This window comes from Lepus europaeus, chromosome 18, assembly GCF_033115175.1.
Source record: "Lepus europaeus isolate LE1 chromosome 18, mLepTim1.pri, whole genome shotgun sequence".
NCBI classification, from domain to species: Eukaryota; Metazoa; Chordata; class Mammalia; order Lagomorpha; family Leporidae; genus Lepus; species Lepus europaeus.
Genome location: NC_084844.1, coordinates 34202210 through 34224631, shown reverse-complemented (window position 1 = coordinate 34224631; position 22422 = coordinate 34202210). Strand labels below are relative to the sequence as shown.

General features: G+C 45.5%; 3 protein-coding genes across 7 annotated transcripts in view; all 3 read right to left on the bottom strand.

Annotated features, from left to right (window-relative positions):
* GDPD1 (glycerophosphodiester phosphodiesterase domain containing 1) overlaps positions 1-9237 on the bottom strand; it is a 55074-nt gene extending 45837 nt beyond the window's left edge. Inside the window, exon 1 of one of the 2 annotated variants that reach the window (XM_062215995.1) lies at positions 9027-9237. Coding sequence is in view for 1 of the 2 variants with exons in the window: in XM_062215994.1 (XP_062071978.1) it covers positions 849-990 (142 nt within the window). In the remaining variant the exon portion in view is untranslated. Of the gene's footprint in view, positions 1-848; positions 1068-9026 lie in introns of those variants that run through there. The other variant, XM_062215994.1, reaches the window with a different exon arrangement.
* Positions 9238-10668: 1431 nt separating this feature from the next.
* Positions 10669-16396, bottom strand: SMG8 (SMG8 nonsense mediated mRNA decay factor). Its single transcript, XM_062216856.1, has 4 exons — positions 14112-16396; positions 13442-13587; positions 12320-13192; positions 10669-11628 (listed from the first exon to the last, which is right to left on the bottom strand). Exons 1-4 carry the CDS (start codon positions 15976-15978, stop codon positions 11431-11433), a joined length of 3084 nt encoding a protein of 1027 aa, XP_062072840.1. The 5' UTR covers positions 15979-16396; the 3' UTR covers positions 10669-11430.
* Positions 16397-19049: 2653 nt separating this feature from the next.
* The window catches only part of PRR11 (proline rich 11), a 30964-nt gene continuing 27591 nt past the window's right edge, over positions 19050-22422 (bottom strand). For all 4 annotated transcript variants that reach the window (XM_062175378.1, XM_062175376.1, XM_062175379.1 and 1 more), the window contains one exon: positions 19050-21619. In XM_062175378.1, coding sequence (XP_062031362.1) covers positions 21536-21619 — 84 coding nt within the window. In that variant the 3' untranslated portion in view covers positions 19050-21535. The remainder of the gene's footprint in view (positions 21620-22422) is intronic.

Here is a 22422-nt window from a genome sequence, read left to right as displayed (position 1 = left end):
TTACATTATGCCTGAAATGTAATGAAGTCACATTATTACACAATAATGAAAGGGCAAAAATTTGGACTATTATCTGGGGATTAGAAGAGGAACTACCTAGGCTCCTTTTAGCATGCTACTTTTCCAGAAAAAACAAACAAACAAAAACCACCTTTCTGCTCTCTTTAAAGGACACTGTCCTGTCATAAACGAAATCCACGTGTCACTGCAAGGATGCAGGGTGGTGCTCATAAAACCAAGTGCAAGGCTTGAAGCCCTGAGAACCAGGACCCTCCAGCTCCTGCTCCAGTTTTCAGCCCAAGCTCTAATTGTGACCTTGGGAAACGTCTCGGGCTCGTGTACTCGGTTTTCGCCCCTCTTCCCAATTCAGAGTGCTGGGGGCGTGGAGATGGGGCCGGCCTCGGGCACCGCGCGCAGCCGGGCTGCACCCGCTGCAGGTGCGCGCAGGTCCTCCGCCGGGCCCCTCGCCCCGGCTCTCCCCTCGCTCGGCCGCCGGCTCGCTGCGAGCAGTCCGTGCCCGGTGCCCTCGGCTCCGCACCGCCTGGCCCCCCGTGCTGGGCGGCGCTGCCAGGGAAGGAGGGAGCTCTCCGGGAAGCGCTCCGTGCACCCTCACTCTCAGCCCGCTCGCCCCCCTCAGAAGCCACCGCCGCGGCTCCGTCTCGGGATGCCTTTCTTTCCCTTCCCACAGCCTTCTCCTCAGAGGGCGCCTTCCATTCCCGCAACCTTCCTCAAACCCTCACGTATTTCCACCCGGCTGCCTGCTGGGGGGCTCCCAGGGACCTCAGCTCCCGCTCGGCGTAAAGAAGCCTCCCCCAGCTCCGCCATCGGCTCCTGGGGACCCCTCTCACCTCCGCGGTGAGAGATGTGTTTACTGAGGAATCGCTGCTTCTTTCTCTGGTGCAGCAAGGTCGGGTATTTGAGCAGCAAGAAGGAGGTCACCAAGTACCCTCCGAGGGTAGACAGGAGGTAAAAAGCCGCGGCGGACGACATCTCAGTCACCGAGCGCGAGGTCCCCCACCTCCGGGCCCTCTGAACTCAGCTGCAGCGGTCACAACGGCTGCGGCGGCGGCGGCGGCGGCGGCGGCGGCTGCTCGAGGTCTGCTCGCCCCCCGCCGGTGCGAGCGGTGCAGCGCACTTGTCCGCGCCGGCCCACGGCGCAGGCGCAGCCCGACCCTAGCGCCAAGCAACAAAGGGGCTCCGACACGCAGGCGCAGTGCGGTCCTCGGGGGGTAAGAGCCTGCGGAAATCCTGTAGTGGGCGCTGGTCACCCAGCCTTGCGGTTGGGTCCTCGGTGCTTCGAAGAAGCGCCGCACTGAGGCCAAAACTTGTATACCTGGAAGTGTCTTTGACAATAATAGGAAAGCCCACATCAGGATTCCTCACTTCCCAGTGCCTTCTCCAGGAAATGCAAGGAATTCTTACCGTTGGAAGCTTGCTAAAACAAATAATAAATCCCTCCAATTGTCTAGTGAGAATTTTCCCTACTGTCACACATACCATAAAAGGTTTAGTTCTGGGGCTGGCGCTTTGGCCTAGTAAGTTAAGCCTCCACCTGCGGCACAGGCAGTCCCATCTGGATGCCGGTTTGAGTCCCGTCTGCTCCTCTTCCGATCCAGCTCCCTGCTAATGGCCCAGGTGCTTGAGCCCCTGCACCCACGTGGGAGACTTGGAAGAAGCTCCTGGCTCCTCATTTCCCATCGCCCAGCTCTGGCCATTGCAGCCAGAGCTGCAAGTAAGTGAACCCTTGGAAGGAAGATGTCTGTCTCACCCTTTCTCTGTAACTCTACTTCTCAAATAAATAAATAAATCTTTAAAAAAAAAAAAAAAAAGGTTTAGAGGGCCGGCGCCGTGGCTTAACAGGCTAATCCTCCGCCTTGCGGCGCCGGCACCCCAGGTTCTAGTCCCGGTCGGGGCGCCGGATTCTGTCCCAGTTGCCCCCCTTCCAGGCCAGCTCTCTGCTGAGGCCCGGGAGTGCAGTGGAGGATGGCCCAAGTGCTTGGGCCCTGCACCCCATGGGAGACCAGAAGAAGCACCTGGCTCCTGCCATCGAATCAGCACGGTGCACTGGCCGCAGCGCGCCAGCCGCAGCGGCCATTGGAGGGTGAACCAACGGCAAAAAGGAAGACCTTTCTCTCTGTCTCTCTCTCTCACTATCCACTCTGCCTGTCAAAAAAAATAAATAAATAAAAAATAAAAATAAAAAAAGGTTTAGTTCTCAGACAAGCAATTTGAGACCGCCTCTGCTCCCTCATTTCACTATGAAGGTGCAGTCCCCATGTCTGGTACACAACAGGCACTCAAATATTTGTTGATTTACAAATCCATTTAAAATAAGGAAGCTTTTTCAAGGCTGTAAGAGAACACTTAGAAAGTCCTAGGAAGACTACAAACTAAATTCCAGAAGACCCTACTGTATCCCACACATTCCAAACTACTAAGACACCAAGAGTCCCATTTCAATGCAAAGTAATTAACCCAGAGCCCAGGGAGAAATTTTGGCAAGAAGTGCATGTGTGTGCTCTCCAGATGTACAAAGCAAGTGGCAATTTAAAATTTTATGATTCCCAACTCTGGCTTTGAGTAAATCCCTCTGCTTCATCTGTAAAATGAGGATTTTTAACTAAATGACTTCCAGTTTTCACATCTTATTAATCACCTTGGTTCCCCAAAGATTCTAGCGTCCTTTATGATGAGTAAATAAAATTTAGAAGATTCTCAAAAACAGAGGACCTTCACTAGGCTTTAAAAAGTGGCTGAGGGGGCAGGTGTTTACTCCAGCAGTTAAGATGACCTCAGCCGTAAAGATACTTAAGAGGGTCTAGGCTCCTGAACAGTCTCTGACTCATGATGAGTTTCCAACTAATGTCAACTTTAGTTCCTGGCACCCACACAGATCTGGATTGGGCTCCCAGTACTCCACTTTCAGCCCACCCCAGTCCCCATGTCCACCAGCAGATGGACGCTTGCTCTCTCTCTGTCCCTGTGGATTTGTATCCATCACTCTGCCTCTCAAATACATAAAAATAAAAAAGTTTAGGTAGCCAAAGACATCAGTAGCTGCCTATTTCTTGCTCTTCCACCAAAATAGAGAAATGATATTGACATTGTAGAAGAAAAAGAACTAAGTTGGCCAGCGCTGCGGCTCAATAGGCTAATTCTCCGCTTTGCAGCGCCGGCACCCCAGGTTCTAGTCCCGGTCGGGGCGCTGGATTCTGTCCCAGTTGCCCCTCTTCCAGGCCAGCTCTCTGCTGTGGCCTGGGAGTGCAGTGGAGGATGGCCCAAGTGCTTGGGCCCTGCACCCCATGGGAGACCAGGAGAAGCACCTGGCTCCTGCCATCGGATCAGCGCGGTGCACTAGCTGCAGCGCACCAGCCGCAGCGGCCATTGGAGGGTGAACCAACGGCAAAAAGGAAGACCTTTCTTTCTGTCTCTTTCTCTCACTGTCCACTCTGCCTGTCAAAAAACAAAAAAAAAGAAAAAGAACTAAGTATAAAAATCCCCAAATATAACACAAACTTTATTTTTTAAATTTTTTAAAAAAGATTTATTTGAAAGAGAGAAAGATCTTCCATCAGCTGGTTCACTCCCCAAATGGCCACAACAGCTGGCCAAAGCCTGGAGCCAGAAGTTTCTTCCAGGTCTTCCATGTGAGTGGCAGGGGCCCAAAGATTTGGGCCATCTTCTGCTGCTTTTCCCAGGCCATTAGCAGAGAGCTAGATGGGAAGTAGAGCAACTGTGCAGAAACTGGCACCCATATGAGATGCCACATTCATACTTTAAAAATTAAAACATTTTAAGGAAACTCACTGATTGAAAAATATTGCCTTCTGTTAGGGCTGTCAAACTATATCACGCAGATCAGCTGATGTACATGATCCTTGTTAGGTTTGGAATAGCTCAGGGTTCTGGCCTTTCATAACCCCAGAAGGAGACAAAAACCCACTTCAACAGAGACAGTTTGCTTTACTGAATCAAAGTTAGGTGGCAACAGTCTCTGAAGAGATTGTGCACAGTGCACGCTTAGAGCTGTTTTTATCTTGCTAAGGAGGGAATCTGCCACTGTGGGGAAGAGTAGGGTGCTCTCTGAAGCCTCTGGGAACTTTCCTCTTACCTATTTCATAAGCTGCCCTGTGCTGCTTATGTTTTGCCAGTTGGTTTGCAAGGAGTCTGGAAGGATCTGGTTAGGCACCAAGGATCTCAACAAAAGGGAGGAAATGGGGGAGGGGGGTAGGAGAAGGGGCAACATGCCCCCTTTAATCCTATTTCCCATGCGGCCTGCGCTGTGGCGTAGCAGGTAAAGCTGCCACCTGCAGTGCCAGCATCCCATATGAGTCCCGGCTGCTTCACTTCCAATCCAGCTCTCTGCTATGGCCTGGAAAAGCAGTAGAAGATAGCCCAAGTTCTTAGGTCCCTGCATCCACATGGGAGACCCAGAAGAAGCTCCTGGCTCCTGGCTTCGGATGGGCGCAGCTTTGGCCATTGCAGCCAATTCAGGAGTGAACCAGCGGATGGAAGACCTCTCTCTCTCTCTGCCTCTCTATAACTCTGCCTTTCATATAAATAAATAGATATTTTTAAAAAGTCCTATTTCCCTTTTTTTTTTTTTATTTTTTTAATTTTTGACAGGCAGAGTGGACAGTGAGAGAGAGAGAGACAGAGAGAAAGGTCTTCCTTTTGCCGTTGGTTCACCCTCTAATGGCCGCCGCGGTAGCGTGCTGCGGCCGGCGCACCGCGCTGTTCCGATGGCAGGAGCCAGGTGCTTCTCCTGGTCTCCCATGGGGTGCAGAGCCCAAACACTTGGGCCATCCTCCACTGCACTCCCTGGCCACAGCAGAGAGCTGGCCTGGAAGAGGGGCAACCGGGACAGGATCGGTGCCCCGACCGGGACTAGAACCCGGTGTGCCGGCGCCGCAAGGCGGAGGATTAGCCTGTTGAGCCACGGCGCCGGCCTCTTTTTTTTTTTAAATTTTTTTTTTATTTTTGACAGGCAGAGTGGACAGTGAGAGCGAGAGAGACAAAGAGAAAGGTCTTCCTTTGCCATTGGTTCACCCTCCAATGGTCTCCCATGGGGTACAGGGCCCAAGCACTTGGGCCATCCTCCACTGCACTCCCGGGCCACAGCAGAGAGCTGGCCTGGAAGAGGGGCAACCGGGACAGAATCTGGCACCCCGCCCGGGACTAGAACCTGGTGTGCCAGCGCCGCAGGCGGAGGATTAGCCTAGTGAGCCGCGGCGCCGGCCAATTTTTTATTTATTTCATTTTATTTATTTGAAATGAAGAAAGAGATCTTGCATCCACAGATTCAATCCCCAAATGCCTGAAACAAGCCAGGAGCCTGGAACCTAATCCAGGTCACCCCTGTGGATGACAGGACCCAAGTACTTGAGCTATCACCTGCTCCCTCTCAAGGTTCACAGCAGTAGGAAGCTGGAATCAGATTCAAAGTCAGAACTCAAACCCAGACCCTCTGACATGAGATGTGGGTATCCTAAGTGGTATCTTAATGCTGTGCCGAATGCCCACCCCATAGTACTATTTTATATAGGTAACAATATAGAACAAGAGAAGGTAGAATATAAAAAGATTGAATAATTAGTTATATAGAGAATCAGTATTCATATTCTTAAAGGAAACAAAGTTGTTTTGGGGGTATCACACCTACGTTTTCTGATATTAAAATGAGAGTAAACTCACCAATTCACAGGTCTTAAAATGAGCCAACTATTCAGTTGGGGGTGGGAATTGTGGTGCAGCAAGTTAAAGTGTAGCTTGGGACACCTGCCTTCCACATCAGAGTATCTGGGATCTAGTCCCACCTCTGCTTCAGATCCAGCTTTCTGCGAAGCTGCACCCTGGGAAGCAGCAGATCATGGTTCAAGTACTTGAGTCCCTGACACCCGTGTGAGAGTCCTGGATGGGGTTCCTGGTTCTTGGTTTCAGCTTGGCCCAGCCCTGACAGGCATTTGAGGAATGAGTCAGATGGAAGATCTCTCTCTGTCACTCTGCCTCTCAGAAACAAATAAACGAACAAAATTCAGGGGGCCAGTATTGTGGCAGCAGATTTAGCCACTGCATGGGATGCCAACATCCTATATTACAGTACTGATTTGAGTCTTGGCTACTCTGCTTCCAATTTAGCTCCCTGCTAATGTGCCTGGGAAAGTAGCAGATTATGGTCCAAGTACTTGAGTGCCTATCACCCACAAGGAAGAGCTGGATGGAGCTCCTGGTTCCTGGCTTCAGCCCGTCCCAGCACGGGCTGTTGTGGCCAACTGTGGAATGAGTTAGTGGATGGAAGATCTCTCACTCTGTGTTTCTCCCTATTTGTCACTATGCCTTTATTTATTTATTTATTTATTTATTTGACAGATAGAGCTAGACAATGAGAGAGAGACAGAGACAGAGAGGTCTTCCTTCCGTTGGTTCACCCCCAAAATGGCCACCACGGCTGGAGCTACACTGATTCGAAGCCAGGAACCAGGTGCTTCCTCCTGGTCTCCCATGCGGGTGCAGGGGCCCAAGCACTTGGGCCATCCTCCACTGCCCTCCGCGGCCACAGCAGAGAGCTGGACTGGAAGAGGAGCAACCGGCACTAGAACCTGGCGCCCATATGGGATGCCAGCGCTGCAGGTGGAGGATTAACCAAGTGAGCCACGGCGCCAGCCCCTGTCACTATGCCTTTAGAATAAACAAACAAATCTCTTTGGAGCAAATGACAAGCAGTTTTCATTCCTAAAATATAAGCCTATACATTGAGAAGACCACAGCTTCAAAATCAGAGTCCTGAATTTAAATTCTGGCCATACTACTCCTCAGCTATATGACCTGGACAAGTCATTTAACCACTCCAACCATTAATTCCTTATCTGGAAAATAGGGCTAATTTCTATCCTGCAATGTTTTAAGGATTAGAAGTGATGAGTGTGAAGTGCTTAGTAAAGTATCCAACAAGTGGATATTTAAGAAAGTTATTTTTATTATATGTTCTTCAATAAAGAGTAGCTATAATAAAGTGTAGCTATTGTTATTTTTATGTCAGGTGTCCCTAGTCCCATTTTTTAAAATTTTGCTTTCTTTTTCTTAGAAGTCTTTTTTCTTTTTTAAAAAAACTAAGATACAGGCCGGCGCCGTGGCTCAACAGGCTAATCCTCTGCCTAGCAGCACTGGCACACCGGGTTCTAGTCCCGGTCGGGGCGCGGGATTCTGTCCTGGTTGCCCCTCTTCCAGGCCAGCTCTCTGCTGTGGCCAGGGAGTGCAGTGGAGGATGGCCCAGGTGCTTGGGCCCTGCACCCGCATGGGAGACCAGGAGAAGCACCTGGCTCCTGGCTTCGGATCAGCGCGATGCGCCGGCCACAGCAGCCATTGGAGGGTGAACCAACGGCAAAGGAAGACCTTTCTCTCTGTCTCTCTCTCTCACTGTCCATTCTGCCTGTCAAAAATAAAAAAAATTTAAAAAATAAAAAACTAAGATACAGTTTAAATAGTAAAAGAAAACCCAACTTTAAGTAAACCAACCATATGAAGCCATTTTTGAAAACAAGACTGTGGGAACCAGCACTGTAGTGTAGTAGGCTAAGCCTCTGCCTGTGGTACCAGCATCCCATATGCGCACTGGTTCGTGTCCTGGCTGCTCCTCTTCCAATCCAGCTCTCTGCCTGTGGCCTGGGAAAGCAGTAGAAGATGGCCCAAGAGCTTGGGTCCCTGTACCCGAGTGGGAGACCCAGAAGAAGTTCCTGGCTGCTGACTTCAAGTGGGTCCAGCTCCGGCAATTGTGGCCATTTAGGGAGTGAACTAGCAGATGGATGACCTCTCTCTCTCTCTCTCTCTGTAACTCTGCCTTTCAAAGAAATAAATCTTTTTCTTTTTAAAGATTTATTTATTTATTTGAGACGTAGAGTTACAGAGAAAAGGAGAGGCAGCGAGAAAGGTATCTTCCATCCACTGGTTCACTCCCTCAAATGACCACAACAGCCAGAACTGAGACAAAGCCAGGAGCCAGGAGCTCCTTCTGGGTCTTCCAAGCTGGTGCAGGGGCCCAAGGACTCGGGTAATCTTCCACTTTTCTCCCAAGCCATAAGCAGGGAACTGGATCAGAAGAGCAGCAGCCGGAACATGAACCAGTACCCACATGGGATGCCAGCGTCAGAAGAGGCGGCTTAGCCTACTCTGCTACATTTCCAGTCCCTAAAATAAATAAATCTTAAAAAAGAAAGGCCCGTAACTCACTTCACAAAAAGATTTATTATACTAGTTCTTTATTTTACTTTTTTTTAAGATTTATTTATTTATTTATTTGAAAGGCAGATTTACAGAGAAGCAGAGGCAGAGAGAGAAAGAGAAAGAGGTTTGGCCAGCACCGCGGCTCACTTGGCTAATCCTCCACCTGTGGCGCTGGCACCCTGGGTTCTAGTCCCAGTTGGGCGCTGGTTCTGTCCTGGTTGCTCCTCTTCCAGGCCAGCTCTCTGCTGTGGCCAGGGAGTGCAGTGGAGGATGGCCCAAGTGCTTGGGCCCTGCACCCGCATGGGAGACCAGGTCCTGGCTTCAGATCAGCACAGCACACCAGCCATAGTGGCCATTTAGGGGGTGAACCAACAGAAAAAGGAAGACCTTTCTCTCTCTCTCTCTCTGTCTAACTCTGCCTGTAGGTAGGTAGGTAGGTAGGAAGGAAGGAAGGGAAAGAGAAAGAGGTTCCATCCTCTGGTGTACTCCCCAAATAACCACAATGTCCAGAACTGTGCCAATCAGGAGCCAGGAGCCTCCTCCCAATCTCCTACATGGGTGCAGGGGCCCAAGGACTTGGGCCATCTTCTCTCGCTTCCCCAGGCCATAGCAGAGAGCTGGATTGGAAGAGGAGCAGCCGGGACTCGAACCAGCACCCAAATGGGTTGCCAGCACTGCAGGCAGCGGCTTTTCAGCTACGCCACAGCACCAGCCCCTATACTAGTACTTTACTCTGAGTAAAATACGAATTACTTCCTAAGACTTTAGTTATATGCTGATTTTAATGGACACATCAAAAGACTTACCAACAGGCCTAAGGACATCCTGTGAAGCCCCTTCTGACCCACTGATTCTTCAGAAAGAATCCATTTGAAACATCTGCTAATCAATGGACAATGCAAGTGCTGCTACAGAAAAAGTACAATTTAATAAAATCATCACTTTTGAAATTTGCTGAAATAAGGTTTATATGACTAAAGAGAAGGTAGTTAAGCAGTACAAACTGTATAGCCCACTTTCCTATTCTGTGAACCTATTTATGGATAAAAACCAACATGAATAAGCACTGAAATTATCTTTTAGAATAAAAGTTTGGTCTTTAAAATTCTATAGAAATTCAAATTAGCGTGGCTTCTGCAACTAAAAATAATCAAGAAAATCATTTACAAATTTTAGCAGGAATGTAAATTTCCACATAGGATGACACCAAAAATAGAGAAAGAAAACAAAGAAGAAAAAGAATTTGCTTTTCAGAGCGTGTTTTTATAAACTATTCTCTTACAGAACTTTAGCCTATAATTTTATACAATCTGTTATTCAAGTCTCTGAGGTTATTGAAATAAAACAAAAACTATTAGAACATGTCCTACGGGGCAATCTAGCTGTACTTTCTAAATGCAGTATGCAATTTAATGAAACCAAGAGCCACGCTTAGCATATAGTAATTGTGATTTTCAAAACTGATATCAGAGAAAGAGTGAAAACAAAGATGGGATGTAAGAAGATCAAATGGGCTCTCACTCTCCTTTCCCTAAACAAACTATAATAAAATAGACATTAACAAACACCTAATTACATTATAGTTCTAAATCAGCTGCCTGTTATATGTTTTTCCCTATATATTTCTAAATCAAAACCCAAATAACAGGACACAGGTATTTGATACAGCAGTTGAGACACTTTTTGAGATGCCTGCATCCCATGATATAGAGCCTGGATTCGAGTCCCGGCTTCACGTCCCATTCCAGCTTCCTGCTCATGTATAACTTGGGAAACACTAGGTGATAGTTCAAGAACTTGGGTCCCTGCCACACACATGGGAGATCCAGATTGTTGGATGCTCCTAGCTTTGGTATGGCCCCACCCCAGCTATGGCAGGCATTTGGGGAATGAACCAAATAATGAAGTCTCTCCCTCTGCCTTATAAGTAAATTTTACAAGAACTTCAAAAGATGTGTTAAGTTTATATATGCTGAGACTAAAATTTCCTTTTTTTTTTTTTTTTACTTTTTGACAGGCAGAGTGGCTAGTGAGAGAGAGAGGCAGAGAGAAAGGTCTTCCTTTTGCTATTGGTTCACCCTCCAATGGCCGCTGCGGCTGGTGTGCTGCGGCCTGCGCACCGCGCTGTTCCGAAGATAGGAGCCAGGTGCTTCTCCTGGTCTCCATGGGGTATAGGACCCAACCACTTGGGCCATCCTCCACTGCACTCCCGGGCCACAGCAGAGAGCTGGCCTGGAAGAGTGGCAACCGGGACAGAATCCGGCGTCCCAACCGGGACTAGAACCCGGTGTGCCGGCGCCACTAAGCGGAGGATTAGCCTGTTGAGCCACGGCGCCGGCCGTAAAATTTCCAATTTTACTAGTCCAGCATTTCAAATTTCATGCATATAGGAAAATATAACCAATTACACTAGAGTTTTTGATATGTTGACTTATTTTGCACACTTACTTAATTGGTGACATATCACCAATTAGACGGTGATATCATGGTGTGTCACCATGTTGATGCTAGAGAAAGTTACCATAGACTGATTTGTAATACCTAGTACATTGCTTCACAGTATAAGAGTTATTCAAGAATAAAGTATTAATATCTTGGATTAAAAAGTTTTAAGTTCAGCTGGCATTCATTTAAGATGTGGTGTCTCAACAGTTCAAGAATGAAATACTAAGAACAAAACAATCTAAAGTACCAGAATTGTGAGCAAAACATATGGTTTTTTGTTTGTTCATTTCTTTTCTGCAATTAAGTCAAATTAGTCCTTGTTTCATTACCAGATAACCTAATGGACTATTCTGTTTTGAAGATAATTTTAGTGAGCATCATCTTAAGAAAAAATCCCAGCTATAACATCATTTTAGTCCAAACAGTTTGGGCCCAACATGGTTATACAACATTCATTTATGATAAAAAACAAACAAACATGTTTTATTATGTATAGTGAAACAAAAACAAGAAAAAAGAGGTATTAACCATATATTCCTTTCTCTTTTTCTAGAACAACCAACCTTTATTTTGAAGTTGTAGTCCTATTTACAATAAATATCACTGATACCATCAAATAATAGAACAATTATTGTCCAAATACTGAACTCCTGTAACCAAAACACATTTTTGGGTTTAGGAAAACACAGAATACATATACTAAAAAAATCCCCAACCCACAACAGAAATCAGCTCCACCTTAAGATTAGACTAGCTGGAAAACTCTTACTGTGTTACTGCTTTAAGAACCCCACGGAGCACCTTGTAGCTCATTAACTGTACATTTTCCTTGGGAGGGAAACAAGGTCCTCTCTCAGTCACATATGCATAAGGAAATCTCAAAACCCAAAGGCCATCAGGTGGGAGAGTGATTTCTTGTTTTTCTGGATAGAATACTGGACATGGTGGTGGGCCTGGCTGAACCTGAAAAACACAGGTAATATAATTATTTTTACATTTCTCAGTAAGATAAAAAAAACCTGAAAGATAAATGTTCAAACAAATAAGTTCAAAAAGCATAGAAAACTAAGCAGATATGAGTACACTATTTCTAATCATACCCAGTATTAAATTCTTTAGTCAAGTGTTATCTTGTTTTTCTAGATTTTTAACCTCAAACATCTGAAACAAACTATATAAATGATCAAAATACCCAACATTTTAAAAATACTTGTTTATTTAGTTGAAAGGAAGAATGAGAGAGAGAATCTTTCATACACTAGTTCACTCCCCCAGATAACCACAATAGCCAGAGTTGAAGCCAAAGTCACAATCAGGAACCCAGAACTCCATCCAATTCTCTCACGGGGGTGGCAGGGCCCCAAGTCCTTGGACCATTATCTGCTGCCTTCCCAGGCACATTAGAAGGAAGCTGGATCACAAGTAGCTGAAACTCAAATCAGCACCCTAATATGAGATGCAGGCATCCCAAGTGGCAGTTTAACCTGCTGCACCATAACATCAGCCTCCTACAATTCATTTTTTAAGAAACACAGTATTAGGTTTAAAAAGACATTTAAATTTAAGATTTAATAAAATACATAGTTCTGATATTATCATGTAATTTTTCAAAACAAGCTCAGTATTTTGTTTGGAAACAGAGTCATGTTCTTACCTGAGGCATTAGTATTATCTGCAAAGGAGCATCAGGAACCACTACAAAAAGCCTCATAAGTTGGGCATAATGTGGTTTGAGCCCTCTACCCTGAGATGATGACAGAATATATAAGGGCATATCACTGTTTAGGGCTTTCAAAGCTGATTCCTTGGGTCCACTTCCCATTACTTTCATTACTTTGTCAGGTCCTGAGCACATGAACCTCCGACCTCGAGAATCTTCATACTCGAAGCCCACAAAAGCTCGAGCTATGTCGTCTCGCCGTCTTCCTCTTCCCATTACAACTGCACTTCTCTTTCCAGGAATAGCTTTATTTGGAGCAGGCCAAGAATTTGTGTCTAAGTCTCCTTCTTCTTCAGCTCTAGTCCTGATGACAATGTCCCAAGGCATAAGATAGTTTGTTCCTGGAATGAAGCCCTGTTGGTCCAAACCTGTATGAAAGTTATAAGATTTGGCAGGACCTAGTTTAACCAAAGACCAGCTGGAGAATTTGGGTAGGAGACCTTTAGGGCAATTTGAATGTAGCATGCCTGGAAGATACTCAACTGTGGATGCTTGTCGATCAACCAAGTTTGGTCTCTTCTCAGTTTTCACTTCTCCTTGACCATGAACTTCTGGATTGTCTCCTCCTGCTTGCGGATCAGCTGGATAGGTACCTAAGCTATCTGTGGACTGGCCCAAACTCAAAGCTAAACTTAGGCTTGTGCTCTCTCCTTGGGTTTGAGGTTCTTTTTCCTTAAGTTTATCAGCATCTGAATCTGGAGGGGCAGGAGAGGATTCATTTTTGGCAGGAGCAGGATCTGGAGTACTTGGTTCAAATACTGGGAAATTGATATGATCCAATTTTCCACAACATTTTTCTTCCAGAAGCTAAAGAGGGGGAAAAAAAAAAGAGCTCTGTAAACTTTTTTTAATCAAAAGTAACACATTCTTCACTCTAATAAGAACAACAATCATCATGGAAGCAAGTAAGTACATAAAAAGAACTCACTCTTCTTTATATATCACACTGTAGCTGCATTTACTCTTCTAGGTATTCTGCTTCTGAAAATTATGTACTTTTACTCAGATGGTATTTAGCAAGAAAAGAAAGAAGTAGAAAAAAAACTCAGTCTCTACCTGATAAAAGTCATAGTTAGCTGCCTTGATGTCAAAGGGATCATCTCGAGGTGCTTGTTTCCTGCCACAGTTACAGGCACCAGTGGATCGAGCCCGACTGTTGTGATACAGCACAGGAGGATTTCTGTCAGCCTCTGGTTTTTCTCCTGGAAAATATAAGTCACTATTAATTTCACAAACACAATGCAGAATCAGATCTACTTTGCAATTCTAACAACACTGAATTATAAAAATCCTCCAAGTAGTTCTTTGGAAATAATAAGAAACACACACAAAACCTTGACTGAATACAAGTAACAAAAGAAAGGAGTGAAAATAAAAATTTATATTTTTAATCTAAAGCTTCAGATTTCTAAGTGAATTTTTCCTCCTGCAACCATCATCACGGTGACCTTACACGTCACTGTGTTGAGTTTAAAAAAATTCTCCAAAACAATTAATATAAAATTTCTAAAACTTTACCAAGTCACTAGTGTTTTTTCTTTAAATATAAGAAAATAAGCAAGTTGTATAGCTGCTATTTTCTTTTACAGTAGAAAAGAAAACCTACAGTTGATGCAGCTATATTTTTGTAGGGCTCTTTTAAAAATACATGATGAACAAATCACTCTAAAATAATAAAAAACAGTTCAAACTTGTGATTTCAAAACGCTGAAAAAATTTTGGCTACCTGATTTAGGTAATGAGTGAAATTTATGTACACAGTGTTGATCAGTTAAACTCCTCTCCTCACAGAGCTGATGGCCATTGCTCCAAAATTTGTAGCAGTCCTCATGTAACTGCATGGCATATTTGTGAAAGGCTGGACCTCTAGCATGTTGACTGTACACTCGAAGAGCCTGGGCAAGCTGATTCTTATGGACAGTCATTGTGTAATTATGAGGCAAATTTGACTGGTAAGCACTATGGGCCATGGGTAAAGCTTTTTGGCATCGGTTTTCTGAGAATTTTGTGTCAATATCCAAAAACCCTTCCAAGACTTTAATACTGCTTAAAATCTTAGATGTTAGCTCCCCAGTGGGTGAACCCAAGTCCTCCTCTTTCCCATCAATAGCTACTTCATACAGTTTTGAAGCTGCGGAGATCCACTTCTGGTAAGTGGGAAGTTCAAAATGGGAAGGCTGTGGGTTCCTGCCCACGCTGTCATCAAAGCCCTTCTTGCTTAAGACTAGCTCCACATGCTGCCATAGGAATTCCCGGAGAGTGAAATCCACTAGCTGGCCTGAAGAACTGGAACTGCTGCTGTCAATATGGAAGGAAAGTTGTTGTCGGTTGTGCTGTCTCATCACCTGGTATCGCCTGGGCCCAGAAAGGGGTGCAGGCACCAGCAAAGACTCGGCGTCCTTAACAGTACAGTGACTCCTAAGTTGGTCCAGCAACATGCCTACTGGGTCCTCTTCCTGGCTTCCGGGGACAATGTACACAAAAGCTTGGTTGGCAGGCACAGTAAAGAGACAGTTGATACTCTGATTGGTCAAGACACGACTCTTCCGGAAGATTCTATAGATTTGATCCTCCAGGGCATGCTGCAGTCTCCTTTTGGGAGAATGTTTCTTGGGCTTGTCTGGATGAGCTGGGTCTTGGTTCCGAGGGGGTTCCACCTTGAGGGCGCCATTGAGTTGAAAGAGGAAAAGGAGCCTTGGTGGGCAAGGTCGGCAATTAAGCTTCCAGTCTTTGCCCACCGGACAATCTTTAATGGCTGTTTTCAGGAGAGGCAGTACTTTCTGTCTCAGTCCATCCAGGGCTCTGAACACTCGATCATAAGTGATGTCAAAGGAACAAGTGGGATGGACCAGGAGCAGGATGTGGCAGACGGAGAAAAGGTAAAGGAGACTGAGGCACTGCAGCTTCTCCTGATGCTTCCAGAACTCGTGCGTTTCCGCATGAGGTAAAGAGAGGCCGCCTCCAGCTTCCCCGCTCTGAAGGGCCCGACAAGCTCGCAGAAGCTGTGAATTGTCACAGATGGAAGTGAGAAGGAGATAGAGAACTTTGCTTTCTTGGTTGTAATAGGCCTGCAGAAGGCTGTAGTCCTGGGAACCTGGATCGGTTCGGCTACCTTCCGTGGCAGAGGCACCGCCCCGAACTGGATCCCCGGCGGCAGCCCCAGGGTCCCCGGCTCCACCAGCCTCCCCAGCCGTGCCAGTCTCGGTCTTGATTCCGGGGCCTGGGTCGCCAGGATCCTGCTGGCGAAAGAGGGGAAAGACCTGCCGGTCGCACACGGTGTTCACAAGAGAGAACTTCTCGGAATTCAGGCGCAGAGCCGTCTTTCCGAAGATTCCTACCACGCAGATCTCATCCTCTCGCCAGGGGGGCTCCGGTCCGCCAGCCGCGCTTGCTCCGCCCTCTGTAGGGGACTCTCCGGGACTTTCTGAGCTCGTCCAAGCTGAGGCTCCCATTAGAAGCTCCCGTAAGCTCACAGGACCCGCCATGGTGTAAGCCTCCTCTCGGGTCCTTCCGGTCCTCCCAGTAAACCCAACCGACTTTTGTGCGTTCTTGAAATCCCTCCTCCGCTTCTTCAGCTTCTGCTTTCCTCTCATTTTTGGTTCCGCCTCCCGCTCTTCCCGCACTAGTTTTACGACAAGGCTTTCCGTGGTCCTACACCACAGCTGGTGTAAGTTTCCTCAGTTTGCGACTGTAGGAATAGAGATATCGAAAAGAAAGTTGGCGGAGGTGCATTTTGCCTAGTGGTTATAACGCTGCTTGGGACAACCCGCTCCCATTCTGGAGTCCCTGGGTGTCCCTGGGTTCGAGTCCAGACTCCGGCTCCAGCGGGGGCGCCTGGCTACAGCTCTCTGGTTATGCGCACCCTGGGAGGCTGCGGTGATGGCTCAAGTACCTGGGTCCCTGCCATCCACGTGGATTGAGTTTCTGGTTGCCAGCGTTGTGGGCTTTTGAGGAGTGAACCAGAGATGGGAGGTCTCTCCCTTTCTGCCTCTCGTATAAATAAAAGTAAATTAACTTTAAATTTAAAGGCGATCGGAAGCACTTCGTGTGTCAAAGAAATATAAAAATTGCAAAAAAAAAAATAATAATAATTGTCAGCGGATTCTTCTCACTGTAGAAGAGGTGCTCAATTTAAGTTGCACAGCCTTGCTACACGAACTAGGTTGCAGACTGAAGCAGAGGGAGTTTGTTAGAAATGCAGTTACACTAATGACTTTTCACTGTACATTTTGAGAAACACCTTTCTAGAAACATCCTGCAAAGAAACGTGAACAGATTTCCCTCTCCTGCCCTCTCTGTGAAGAAATGTGATTCACTCACATCAATGGAAAAGAAAGATACCTATTTTGAAAAGTATGTGGAGTACAAGCTTAAAAAAATTTTTTATCAAGCTACAAAAAGTACATATATGAATATCTAAGTGTGGTAGGATTTGTTTATATAGTTTTACTCCTCTTTTTTATAATCTTAATTTTTAATTAACTTTCTTTTTTAGAGAACTTTTAGGTTTACAAAAACAGAGTAGAAAGAGTTCCGGGGCCAGCGCTGTGGCCCAGAGGGTTAATGCCCTGGCCTGAAGCGCCAGCCCCCTATATGGGTGCCAGTTCGAGACCTGGCTGCTCCACTTCTGATCCAGTTTTCCGCGTGGGAGAGTCCCTGGCTCTGTCCACAACTTCCTGCTAATACAGGCACCAGAAGACAGTGGTGATGGCTAAAGTGGTTGGGCTCCTGCCACCCGTGTGGGAGATCTGGATTGAATTCCTGGCTCCTGGTTCTAGCCCCTAATGCTGATATGAGTGTTTGAGGACTGAATCAGTGGTTGAGAACACTCAGAATCTCTCCCTCTCTCTCTCTCTCTCTCTCTCAGTTTCTTAAAAACATCAAACAAAAAAAGCACAAGGTTATTTTGGTGAAAAGAAATTTTAAAGTCCACATATAGTTTCATAGTTTTTTTCATAATACCAGAAGGTTTCAAAATTCTTACAAAAATGAAATTAAAACTGCACATTTTCCATGAACTTTTGAAAATCCCTCATACACACTAGAGTGATGATTCTTTTTTTCTTTTAAAAGATTTATTTATTTATTTGAAAGGCAGAGTTAGAGGCAGAGGCAGAGAGAGAGAGAGCACGCGAGAGAATTTTCCATCTGCTGGTTCACTCCCCAAACGGCTGCAACAGCCGGAGCTGTCCCATCTGAAGCCAGGAGCCAGAAGCTGCTTCCAGGTCTCCCACATGGGCTCAGGGGCCCACTGGGCCATCTTCTGCTCCTTTCCCAGGCCATAGCAGAGACCTGGACCAGCACCTATATGGGGTGCTGGCACTGTAGGCAGCGGCTTTACCTACTCTGCCACAGCGCGAGCCCCTAGAGTGATTCTTGTCATGTATACTTGTTTAAGAAGGTTCATAGGCCGGCGCCGTGGCTTAACAGGCTAATCCTCCACCTTGTGGCGCCGGCACACTGGGTTCTAGTTCCGGTTGGAGCGCCGGATTCTGTCCCAGTTGCCCCTCTTCCAGGCCAGCTCTCTACTATGGCCAGGGAAGGCAGTGGAGGATGGCCCAAGTCCTTGGGCCCTGCACCCGCATGGGAGACCAGGAGAAGCACCTGGCTCCTGCCTTCGGATCAGGGCGTTGTGCCGGCCACAGTGCGCCGGCCGTGGCGGCCATTGGAGGGTGAACCAACGGCAAAGGAAGACCTTTTTCTCTGTCTCTCTCTCTCACTGTTCACTCTGCCTGCCAAAAATTAAAAAAAAAAAAAAGAAAGAAGGATTTGTCCCCACACTGATGTATTCCATCTGCCCTGAGAGCTTCTACACAGGACTGATACCATTTCAGCCTCCTGTTTGAAGCGCTGACCATCAAGCTACCCATGGTGAAAAGCCTGGGCTTGCAGCAGCTCTAAAGGCAGATGTCCATGATGACCCCTCAGCAGGTGGTGGACGCTCTCAAAACCCTAACTGTGGACATTTCATCTTGCAGTGCCTGCCAGGTAGTGCTGGTTCCATGTTAGTTTTCTTCTGAGAAACTGAAAAGCCTTTCTATTGCTATTATATCAATAAAGTTGGTGTTTATTTTCTGGTAAAAAAAAAAAAAGATACTGATTGAAAGAAACAAGAAACAAAAGAATTTATACTACAAGGCTCTATTTATACAGAATCGAAAAGCAAGCAAAATAGGGACAGGCTTTTGACTCTGCTCTGGATGCTTGCAACCCATATTGGAATGCCAAGTTCAAGTTTCAGCTCCACTTCCAATTCTACCTTCCTGCCAATGTATACCCTGGAAGGTTAGGATCCCTAACACCAGGTGGGAGACACAGATTGATTACCATATCCTGGATTCAGCCTGGCCCAGCCCCAGCCCCTGCCAGAAGATATCTGTCCTTGTCTCTCTAATAAAATGAAAACAGATTTAAATGAATTTTTAAATAAAACATAACATTTAGGGAAGCATATAGGGGGTAAAAGCAAGGAAATACTGAAACATAGAGGTCAGTGGTACTTAGGGATTGTAAAAGGGGAGGGAGACAGGCAAAGCTTCTGAAGGTGTTTGATGTCTATTTCTTGGTGGTTACACAAGTGCTTGTTTTATAATTTGTTAATTTTTATGTTTTATGCACTTTATAGGTGTGTTACATTTCTAGTAAAAATGTTAAAAAAGAAAAATCAAGTTTTCTTAATCTTTATTTAAAAACAGAATCAGATGCACCTTGGCTGCTTACATTCTCTGGCTGTCATTCAGACCAAAAATAATCATTGGGGGGATGAGGCACAAGAGTTTAACGAAGCCACAGCATTTACAGGGTACGCAAATGGTTACAAAATAAAATCTCTCATAAAAATTAGAAAAACATACAGAGTAGAACACATTTTAATACTGGCATAAGGGCAGTAGCAGCTGTGGAAATGTTTATCTATATGAATTCTACAGCACTTTTCTTACAAATCTTTATCCCACAAGAATGGTCAAAATATTTAGGTTAAATTGATAACAGTACATGGAGGTTTATTGAGATTATAAACATTATAAGTATACCATAAAATATTATAAATACTGAGTTGTCTTATTCTCAGTGACCATTCCCTTTAATCCCACATAATATAAGTGTAGCTAGCAGGTTTCAAAAAAAAACAACTTTACTAGAAACTGATACCTATAAACTTCAGGATTTAATTTTCATCCATGAATGTTGTAAACGTTAACTAAGGGTCTTATAAACTGGCCTGCCTCTTGGGTGCCAGATACTGTCCCCAGGTCTGCTTTCCAGCCTGGTGACTTTCTAACAACACTCCGTTTGGCATCTCAATGCAATATTTTTCTGTGGAATTATAGGTATTTATTAGAAATGCAAACCTGAGGCTATTTCAAGGATCTCACGTGTGTAGCTGTTTCCTGTTAGATTAGGAAGTTCAGTAAAGATCTGAACCCCTTTGAGTCCCACCAGTCAGAAGCTGCTGTCCTTGCCTTGACTGCAGAGGATACCACATCCCAGCAAATCCTGTGCCTTCAGTCCCACTCACTACGATGAGTTCTCCCTCCAGATGCTTGGTCCATATGTGATGAGGACCTTGGCAGAGGTCACAGTATTATTGTCCACGGCTAGGCAGGCACGTCTGGCTTTCAGGAAGCTTTGGCAACTTTGTAGGGGACTGACTGACAAGGCTGCTATGTGAAACACAGAATGTCCAGTTACATGTGAACAATAAATAATTGCTTAAGTATAAATATGCGCCATATAATATGTGGGACATACAGTAAATTTTGTTGTTTAATGGGATACATTTATACTTAAAAGTTATCTGTGGCTTCTCTGAAGTTCACATTTAATTCTTGTATTCTTATTGGCTAAATCTGGCAACCCTTGACTGGCAGGAAAGAATCTAGTGCATTACTGCAATGATTGAACACACAGACTGGTGAGGACAGGGAACCACAGTGAATCTGCTACGGACTTCAGACAATCCTTGGCAATGCATTGTGGAAAACAGAAGGCTCATGTTGACGGCTTCTGGATGTTTTTATTTAGCTGAATGTGGACAGCAGGTACAAAAGTGAGGAACATCTTAGACTTCAGTAGCTGGGTAAAACTACCTACCTAAGGTGCTAGAAATGATCTTTAATTTTTTGTCCATAATCAAAATTTTATTGAAAGCTGACACCAAAATAGGAGATCATTATTGTACACCCTACAAAATCAAACACCATTACTTTATCTTGATAGATATGCTAGAATTATTGAACTTAGGCTAAAGTTTTCTAGGAGGAAACACAGATTAGGGAAGTTGTATTGTGATTAATGTTGCCTTCTTCCGGAGCAACGCCCTTCTGTGAGCCTGGCCTTTCCTCCTTGTAGGCTGCCACAACACTGCTGCACAACCTACACAAAGAACCTCTGTGTGAGCAGGGCTGAAAATCGTAGTAATCTTTTGGCAACCTGAGCACTTTACACCCATAAAATAAGGATTTGGACTTTGAACGAGTTATTTCTTTTATGTTTTTTTTTTTTCTTTCCTCCTTCAAGGATGGATGTAGCAAATCTTTAGCTAAAGGCATAAAGCCCAGCTTATCTCGATCACACAGTCTACGCCCTTAGCAAGCAGCAGGCAATCAGGCCCTGGCCATCCACTTCCAGTGCATTCTAATTTTGAAGGTGACATTGGGCCTTTTGTGTCAAATCCTTTTGGATTGTATATGGTCTTACCTCTTAATTGTTTACAGAACAACTATATAAATAAAGCATAGAGGACCTTTTCAAATGTGTAGAAATGAATGCATAAGCCTTATAGGCTAAAATACTTATTTTTTCAATTACCCTAGAATATCCAGGATGAATAGGAGACAGGCTATTTTCTTAATGTCGTGACTGCACCTGTACAGTACAAACTAGAGTTATCTAGCTAATTTGAACAACCTCTCTAACTTAAATTGGGTAATTCCAAGATAAAAGACAGTGTTTTCTCATCTGGTTCTCTTACTGACAATGCATAACTAGAGAATATCCAACCAAATACACACTTTACACCAGAGTGTGTGTGTGTTCCATACATACTCGAATTCTTCCAATGGAATGATATATTTAGTACACCCTCCTACATAGAAAATGGATTCAGGTGATTTTCTCCATACAGCTTATGGATTATATCACATGGAGTCAGGCAGAGTTGGCATCAGTTTGTTCATCAAAGCTGCTTGGAGAAAGCTGCAGAGTTTGTGTTGGGCTTCTAGGGTGAGCCAGCTATGAAAAAAAAGAAGTCCCAGTCAGAATGTGAATTATGTTCCTGCGTTCAGCACAATTCTCCTTCTTCCTCATTAACAGACTGTACATTTTTTAGCAGGATCACATACATTTTTTAAAATAAACCTTTTTATAATTTAAGGTATACAAATTTCATATATACAGATTTAGGAACATACTGATAGTTCCCAGTCACATACAATTTTTAAAAACCACTTTTCTGGGACTGGTATTGTGGTGTAGCAGTAAAGCCACTACCTGCAGTGCTGGCATTCCATATGGGCATTGGTTCAAGTCCCAGCTGCTCCATTTCTGACCCAACAATCTGCTAATGGCTTGAGAAAAACAGTGGAGGATGGTCTTCCTTTTGCCATTGGTTCACCCACCAATGGCCGCCACAGCCGGTGCGCTGCGGCCGGCGCACTGTGCTGATCTGAAGGCAGGAGCCAGGTGCTTATCCTGGTCTCCCATGGGGTGCAGGGCCCAAGCACCTGGGCCATCTTCCACTGCACTCCCTGGCCACAGGCAGAGAGCTGGACTGGAAGAGAGGCAACCGGGACAGAATCCAGCACCCAGACCGGGACTAGAACCTGGTGTGCCTGTGCCGCTAGGCGGAGGATTAGCCTAGTGAGCCACAGCGCCGGGCATGTAGCACTGCCTTTCAAATAAATAAATCTTGGCCAGCGCCGTGGCTCACTAGGCTAATCCTCCACCTGTGGCACTGGCACACCGGGTTCTAGTTCCGGTCGGGGCGCCGGATTCTGACCCGGTTGCTCCTCTTCCAGTCCAGCTCTCTGCTATGG

Bases quoted from the DNA above. Each gene is read 5' to 3' on its own strand.
- SMG8 (XM_062216856.1), bottom strand. From the start codon at position 15,978: ATGAGAGGAAAGCAGAAGCTGAAGAAGCGGAGGAGGGATTTCAAGAAC. The intron at 13,193-13,441 runs GTAGAGACTGAG...CCCCCTCTTTAG, and splicing joins CTAACTATGACTTTTATCAG to CTTCTGGAAGAAAAATGTTG. The intron at 11,629-12,319 runs GTAAGAACATGA...TGTGTTTTTCAG, and splicing joins AGATAATACTAATGCCTCAG to GTTCAGCCAGGCCCACCACC.